We start from the raw sequence: 7705 nt of genomic DNA, 5'->3' as shown, positions 1-7705 counted from the left end.
GGAAGATTTGAGAGTGTGTCTTTCGCACGTTTTTTCTGAGGCGGGGCAGTCTTGCTGGGGGAGTCGGTGGCCGGTTAATCCTCGCCCGAGGTGAGCTACGATGAAGATCAGTGGCGCCGGCGTCGGTCCGGACGAGCGCGGGGGAGGCGGCGGGGGCCAGATTGTCTGGTCTGATGAGCGGTCGGCTCGCCATTGTGTTATCCCGCCAATATTTCCCCGGAGCCGTTCGACCTGAGCGCACGTTATTATTTCGCCTCCTTCCCGACGTCTTCCATTATCCTTTTGAACCCCCGTCTGCTTCGTCAGGCCCCCCAGTTTTTGCCGGGGTTTACTTTTCCAATTAACTCAGCCGCTGCCGGTCAATATTGACCGAGGATAATCATGTGCCAATCCTCTTTCCATTGTGTCGCCGACTTCCAAGAAAAGCCACAAATAAAGCGCGGGGCATGACGCATTTGCACATTAATGACATGCTTGGTTTTGATGAGCCATGTTGCGGGGGGCCGGTGGGGGCGAAGCAGGTGTTTTGCCGCCTTAATGACTTTTAATTTGCTTTTTATGAACCCGGCCAATCCGAGGTCGTGCACTGGAGATTTCGGGATGCGCACCCGCCGCCGCCGCCGCTCCCCAAATGGCAACAAGTCACCGTTGATCTTTCCTCTTCCGACACAATGAAGAGATTCCCGAGCGGGCTTTGGGAATAATCCCTCCGCGCTATGCTAATGATAGCCATCCCGCCTCTCTCACCCCCACTCGGTTGAGCTCGTCGTTAGTATGCGCGGCGACGTCGCGTTAAAACCCGCGCCGGGCACGGAGCTGGCGCTGTTTTATTCATGCCGCCAGCGGCGCCGGGTACGCCGCTCAGACGCTTGCCAAACTTTGTCCTTCGCGCGTCTCAAGGACTTAGCCGCCGGGATTAGCCCGACAACAAAAAATATTCCCGGTCACGGCGTTACAGTGGGTATAAGCTACGTCTGTTTACCCAATTAGCGATGTTTGCCTGCCTGTTGAGCTCTCCTCGGGTCCAACTTTTTTGTTCACCGCACGACTTTGTTGAAAGACAAACAATAGCCGCTACTGCTCGGCACAAAAACAGCACTTCAGTGTGTCGCGCTGATCAATTCTGAAGCGTTTATTTACCGCAACTCTATTGATCGGGATGATTTTATTAAAGCGGCTAAATGTCAACTTTAATAGCTGCTAGTTGGTCGCTGGACTGGTGTCTGTTTGTAAAACGAAAGCAATAGACTCTTAGCCCATTTTTGGCTAGCATTCAGAATGCTAGTCGAAAAGCGAGGCGCCCGTAACGAGGAGATACCGCAAATATCAAGGTGATGAGCGCACCTCAGGAGAGAGAGAGAGCGTCTTCGGTCGAGATCCCGGCGAGGAAACGTGCGAAAGGAGGAGATGTCGCTCATCTTCACACCTCGCCGCCGGCTCTAATTACGTGACTTGAAACTACGCCGAGAAAGAGGCCTTCACAGCTCCCACGCCGTTTCCTGTTCGGGCGCCGTCGCCGCCCTTCACACCTCCCACCAGCCTCCAATTAGCGGATCTAAGCAGGTTCCCCTGACGAGGAAGGACTGGAGCGAGGGAGTTGGAGGCATCGCTAGGGGTCAGCGCCGAGAGGTCGACCTGCGAGGGCGGCGTGGACTTGAGATTTCTTGTCTGCGGGGCTCATTATGTGCTCACCGCTAGCCTAAAAAAAGTACATGAACATCTTTTCCTACCTGTTGCTAAGCCATCGTAAGTTTATGTGGAATTCGATATCCGGATGAGCTTCTGTTAGCAAATGTAATCACGATGTTTGTTTTTTTTTTTTTTTTGCATGGTACGCATTTACAAACTCTGCCAGGGTATGTAAACTTGTCAGCACAACTTTTTTTTTTTTTTTTGGCGTAACTTTTGCCTCTCCAAGAGCACAAAAAGTTTCCCTTTTTCTTTTTATCGCCGTCCTCTGCCCTCATCTCCTCGCAGCGCCGAGCCCGATGGTGTTTTTATGTATGGCGATGTCTGTGCGTGTGTATCTGTGTGTGTGTGTGTGTGTGTGTGTGTGTGTGTGTGTGTGTGTGTATGTGTTTGTGTGTGTGTGTGTGTGTGTGTGTGTGTGCGCGACGGGGCGTATCTGTGCCGCCCCTATTATTTATCACATCCCGAGAGTCCAGGAGGGGGTGTGAGGCAGGCGATAAACACAACTGACGTTACATCGACGCAACGTCGACATTAATCTCGGAAAGGTGACGGCCGGCATCGCCACTCGCATCAGTAGCACGCACGCACGCACAGAATCTGTTGTATATATTATTTAGGATGTAACATACTTAAAACTTGAAATAGATTAACATTTTATAGCGAAGGGATTTTGGATTTTTTTTTTTTAAAAACATTTTCATCAAATTTTGTAATGTAATTAAATAATAGGGAAACTATACATTATATATATATATATATATTTATTTATTTATTTATTTATTATATACTTGTACTGTATTAATTTTCAAATTAAATCCTTCCAGTCCGAACTCATTCATATGTTTTTTTTACAATATTTTTCGATTTAAAAATAAATGAATTAATTCATTAAATTCAAAAATAAAATTTACATTTTGTGAAAGCATGAAGTTAATTTGCCTTTAAAATCCTTGAAACAATCCTACTGCTTTAATTTTTGAAAAGACATTTTTATTTTTTTTCACTGATATGAATCAACTTCTAGATAATTATTATAAATATATATTCCATTTTTTGTAATATATTCCTCTTTTGTATCCTATGTGTCCTACTCATGCTACTTTTTTATTTTGAAAAATCCACTCACCCTAAATATAATCATAAAAAATAATATAATTTTTTTAAATTCAATGATTTTTTTTTAAATACATGAATTAAATGTTTTTTTTTTCTTTTTTGACTGTATTACTTTTCCTCCAAAAAAAAGCAAAAAAAACACTCAAATTCTGTAAGATGAATCGGGGCTATATTTGTACTTTTTTGGGCACTTATTGAGAAAAAGTAATCTCCATAATCAAGACGAGTGAACCAAAGGTGCCTTCTGAAGCGCTCCTCCTGGTTGCCGTGGCAGCCCATGATGCGAGCGACCGCCGCCTTGCGTTGTTTTATCTCGAGGAGAGAGTGCTCCGTCTCTCCGCCTTCAATTTGCCTCCTTTTGTGTTTGCCTTCGGACGCCTCGTCATCGGCGCGCGGCGGCGCCATCGTTGGCCGTCTCGTTAGATCCAAAGTCACACTCGTCTGCCTTTCGCCTCCGTCGGGCGGATCGCACGCACGGCTGCCATTGTTCAAAGTGTACCCAAGTGTACGTGTGCTCGCCCGACCTGCACTTAAATTCATTCTCCAAATGTAGGCAAATGAAACGCAAACACACCACCTCCCGCTCTGCGCGTGTGTGTCATTTATCTATAATGACTTTGTGAATAGTGTCACCCCACTATCCCCCCCCCCTCACCCCCCTCCCTCGCTGAGGAGCCATCCAGTCAGTCACTCAGGCAAACCCAATCAAGTGGCTTTTAATAAACTCCACGCGAGCGTTATCGCCCGGCTGAACGTGCGCCGCCACGCCGGCTGGCCTTATCTGCTCCGCTTTTTCTTCCTCTCCTCTTTTTTTTTTTTTTTCCTTTCACTCTTTTTGACATGCCCGAGCTTCTCCTGTCACTTATTTTACTTCCCCGCGCTCGTTCCGTTCTTCAACTTCAACTCCCGGCGTTGGGAATTCGACAGTTGTTCGTTGCCTTCTTCTTCTATTCTTCGTCACGTCGTCTTCTGTGACTGGCATTTTGGCAGCATCATTGCTTTGTTTTAGTTTTGTCTTCTTGTTGGGAGCACCGATTCCTTTTGATTATTTTTACCTTCATGGTCTTCCTCAAAGACCTCCCGATGTGGGGCAAGCCCCAATTTTTGGTTTCGGCCGAGTTGAGAAAGGGTAAAAACCCAAGAATTGTCGAGTACCCAACAAGAAGATCACATGGCTCTTGCACCTCAGCTTTTTTGCGCTTTGTTTTCTTGTATTTTTGCCTTCAAGATGTCCCTCAAATCCACTTCCTGTTACGGACGCCACAGTTCATGGGTCCTACCATTTCTTGACTTGTTATGAACTGTGGTGCACCCAAAAACTAGATAACTCGTATACATCTCTCTTGCAACTTACCTCCACATTTTTTATGGGCTTGTATTTTTGCTTCCTGAAGTCCACAAAACAGTTTTGGCCATTTCTTATCTTGGGAGAAACCAAGAATTGAATTTTTTTGTCTTGTTTCATTGAGTTTTTGTTTCCAAAGGCTTCTAAAGTTCACTTCCTGTTGTGTTGCACCACCGTTGTTGGTTTCTTGATACTTGACAGCCAAAGTTCACTTCCTGTTGTGTTGCACCACCGTTGTTGGTTTCTTGATACTTGACAGCCAAAGTTCACTTCCTGTTGTGTTGCACCACCGTTGTTGGTTTCTTGATACTTGACAGCCAAAGTTCACTTCCTGTTGTGTTGCACCACCGTTGTTGGTTTCTTGATACTTGACAGCCAAAGTTCACTTCCTGTTGTGTTGCACCACCGTTGTTGGTTTCTTGATACTTGACAGCCAAAGTTCACTTCCTGTTGTGTTGCACCACCGTTGTTGGCTTCTTGATACTTGACAGCCAAAGTTCACTTCCTGTTGTGTTGCACCACCGTTGTTGGTTTCTTGGTACTTGGCAGCCAGAGGAACTGAGCATCCACGTTTCGCCCTCTGCCTTTCCCCAGGAGTGTCCCCAGCTGCTGCCGGCCGAGCGCATCCTGGTGCCGGTCAACGTGGTGAAGCCCATCACCCTACAGGCCAAGAACCTGCCCCAGCCTCAGTCGGGCCAGCGAGGCTACGAATGCCTGCTGACCATTCAGGGCAACGAGCACCGCGTCCCCGCCCTGCGCTTCAACAGCTCCTCGGTGCAGTGTCAGAACACTTCGGTGAGCGCTTGAGCCAACCGTCGTCTTTTTACCCGACGGCGCGTCTTGAAGTGACGGCGGCGGATTAGCATGGAAAAAGGTTTTATGGCGCTCTCGTGTTTATACAAACGCCTCTTCCTCCTTATGCCTGTCCTCATCGCTCTGACTACTTGTGTGTCTGTGGGATTAGTGCGCATCATCATCGCACAATCCAAATATTGTACTTTGATTGAGCGCCGAAGGAGGGAAACTGTAATCTTGCCGTAAACGATGATTGCGACGCCAAAATAGTGTTTGAAAGGTGTTTGGTGTGATTGCTTCAGAATGTGTACAACCACCTGTTGCATGCGGAACGTGTCGCCGGCCGCGTTTTGTTCAACACACACACACACACACACACACACACACACACACACACACACTTGGGAGATAATGACGGCCTCTTTCTCCCTCGCAACTCGCTGTTATTCCTTCCCTTCCACCCCACCCCTGGTTGCCGTGGCGACAGTACTTCTACGACGGGATGGAGATGAGCAGCCTTCCCGTGGAGCTGACCGTCATCTGGAACGGCGACTTTAGCATCGATAACCCCGCCCACAACAAAGGTGAGCGTCTAAACTGGCCTAATTTGCTCATTTTGCAATCACTCACGTATCTCATGCGAGCACGTATTTTTATTTTATTATTTTTTTTTATCAATGCACACATACGCAGTAGGGTCACTCCTGCCCTCGGAGTTTGTCTCCATGGCAACAGGCGGGCTGTGTGCTGAGGTGCGGCGAGTCCGGCCTGATGTTTCCTTATGGAGTGATTAACTTGGACACATTTTTTTTCCCTCACCCCTTTCGATCACTGTGGATGGCAAACGTTTTTGAACCGGTTGGAATCTTACCCGTTTTTTATTATCTGGTCACAAGTAGCCTGTTCCTGTTCAATGTCCATTCCCGGATCCAAACGCAGCGGATTACCCGACACCGATGTCTTGAAAAAGCAAAAAACCGAGGAGAATCGTCATCTCCCGAGGCGTCACGAGATGGACAGATCACACCTCCGTTTAATCGCAATTAGGAGGAAAAACGTCTGGCCCGTTGCCATGGTGATAGTATGCTAAACGCGCGGAGGCGTGAGGCGCCGCAGATAATGGCATCACCGGGCGAAGAAACTCTCCCGTTTGTTGTTCTCTGCCTATTTTGCACTCATTTGTCACTTGGTTGAGAAATCTGTTTTGTCGTTCTTGTCTCCCGTTGTAATGACCCTCTTCTTCTTCTTCTTCTTCTTTTTCTTCTCGTCTGACTTTCATTCTGCGTGCGGCGAGCAGTCCATCTGTACAAGTGCGATGCCCAGCGCAGGAGCTGCGGCCTGTGCCTGAAGGCGGATCCTCTGTTTGGTTGCGTGTGGTGCAAAGGGGAGAACCGCTGCACGCTCAAGCAGCACTGCCCGCACCCCGAGAACCAATGGCTGGAACACAACGGCATCAACAGCAAGTGCACCCACCCGCGCATCACACAGGTGAGACTCCTCCCCGTATCCTCCTCGGACTTGGAAGGATTTGCTTTCGACCAGTTTCAGGAGATCTGGACCATGAGAAGGGGCGGAGTTACGGCCCCACCCCTGGTTGCCGTGGCGACAGTACTTCTACGACGGGATGGAGATGAGCAGCCTTCCCGTGGAGCTGACCGTCATCTGGAACGGCGACTTTAGCATCGATAACCCCGCCCACAACAAAGGTGAGCGTCTAAACTGGCCTAATTTGCTCATTTTGCAATCACTCACGTATCTCATGCGAGCACGTATTTTTATTTTATTATTTTTTTTTTTTATCAATGCACACATACGCAGTAGGGTCACTCCTGCCCTCGGAGTTTGTCTCCATGGCAACAGGCGGGCAGTGTGCTGAGGTGCGGCGAGTCCGGCCTGATGTTTCCTTATGGAGTGATTAACTTGGACACATTTTTTTTCCCTCACCCCTTTCGATCACTGTGGATGGCAAACGTTTTTGAACCGGTTGGAATCTTACCCGTTTTTTATTATCTGGTCACAAGTAGCCTGTTCCTGTTCAATGTCCATTCCCGGATCCAAACGCAGCGGATTACCCGACACCAATGTCTTGAAAAAGCAAAAAACCGAGGAGAATCGTCATCTCCCGAGGCGTCACGAGATGGACAGATCACACCTCCGTTTAATCGCAATTAGGAGGAAAAACGTCTGGCCCGTTGCCATGGTGATAGTATGCTAAACGCGCGGAGGCGTGAGGCGCCGCAGATAATGGCATCACCGGGCGAAGAAACTCTCCCGTTTGTTGTTCTCTGCCTATTTTGCACTCATTTGTCACTTGGTTGAGAAATCTGTTTTGTCGTTCTTGTCTCCCGTTGTAATGACCCTCTTCTTCTTCTTCTTCTTCTTTTTCTTCTCGTCTGACTTTCATTCTGCGTGCGGCGAGCAGTCCATCTGTACAAGTGCGATGCCCAGCGCAGGAGCTGCGGCCTGTGCCTGAAGGCGGATCCTCTGTTTGGTTGCGTGTGGTGCAAAGGGGAGAACCGCTGCACGCTCAAGCAGCACTGCCCGCACCCCGAGAACCAATGGCTGGAACACAACGGCATCAACAGCAAGTGCACCCACCCGCGCATCACACAGGTGAGACTCCTCCCCGTATCCTCCTCGGACTTGGAAGGATTTGCTTTCGACCAGTTTCAGGAGATCTGGACCATGAGAAGGGGCGGAGTTACGGGGTGGCCAGCGGTGGTCACCCCCACCCCTAATTTTAAGATCTATGAATTT

The 7705-nt window shown here is 48.5% G+C and overlaps 1 protein-coding gene across 1 annotated transcript in view; it reads left to right on the top strand.

The window, feature by feature from the left end:
* Positions 1-7705, top strand: part of plxna4 (plexin A4) — a 39704-nt gene that overhangs the window by 13929 nt on the left and 18070 nt on the right. The window contains exons 8-10 of the mRNA XM_019874037.1: positions 4748-4948; positions 5436-5532; positions 6246-6436. Of these exons, the coding sequence (XP_019729596.1) occupies positions 4748-4948; positions 5436-5532; positions 6246-6436 (489 nt within the window). The remainder of the gene's footprint in view (positions 1-4747; positions 4949-5435; positions 5533-6245; positions 6437-7705) is intronic.

Source organism: Hippocampus comes, unplaced genomic scaffold (assembly GCF_001891065.2).
Source record: "Hippocampus comes isolate QL1 unplaced genomic scaffold, H_comes_QL1_v1.1 scaffold477, whole genome shotgun sequence".
Classification (NCBI taxonomy): Eukaryota; Metazoa; Chordata; class Actinopteri; order Syngnathiformes; family Syngnathidae; genus Hippocampus; species Hippocampus comes.
Note: the sequence above shows the minus strand (reverse complement) of the source record. Positions and strands in the feature narration are given on the sequence as shown.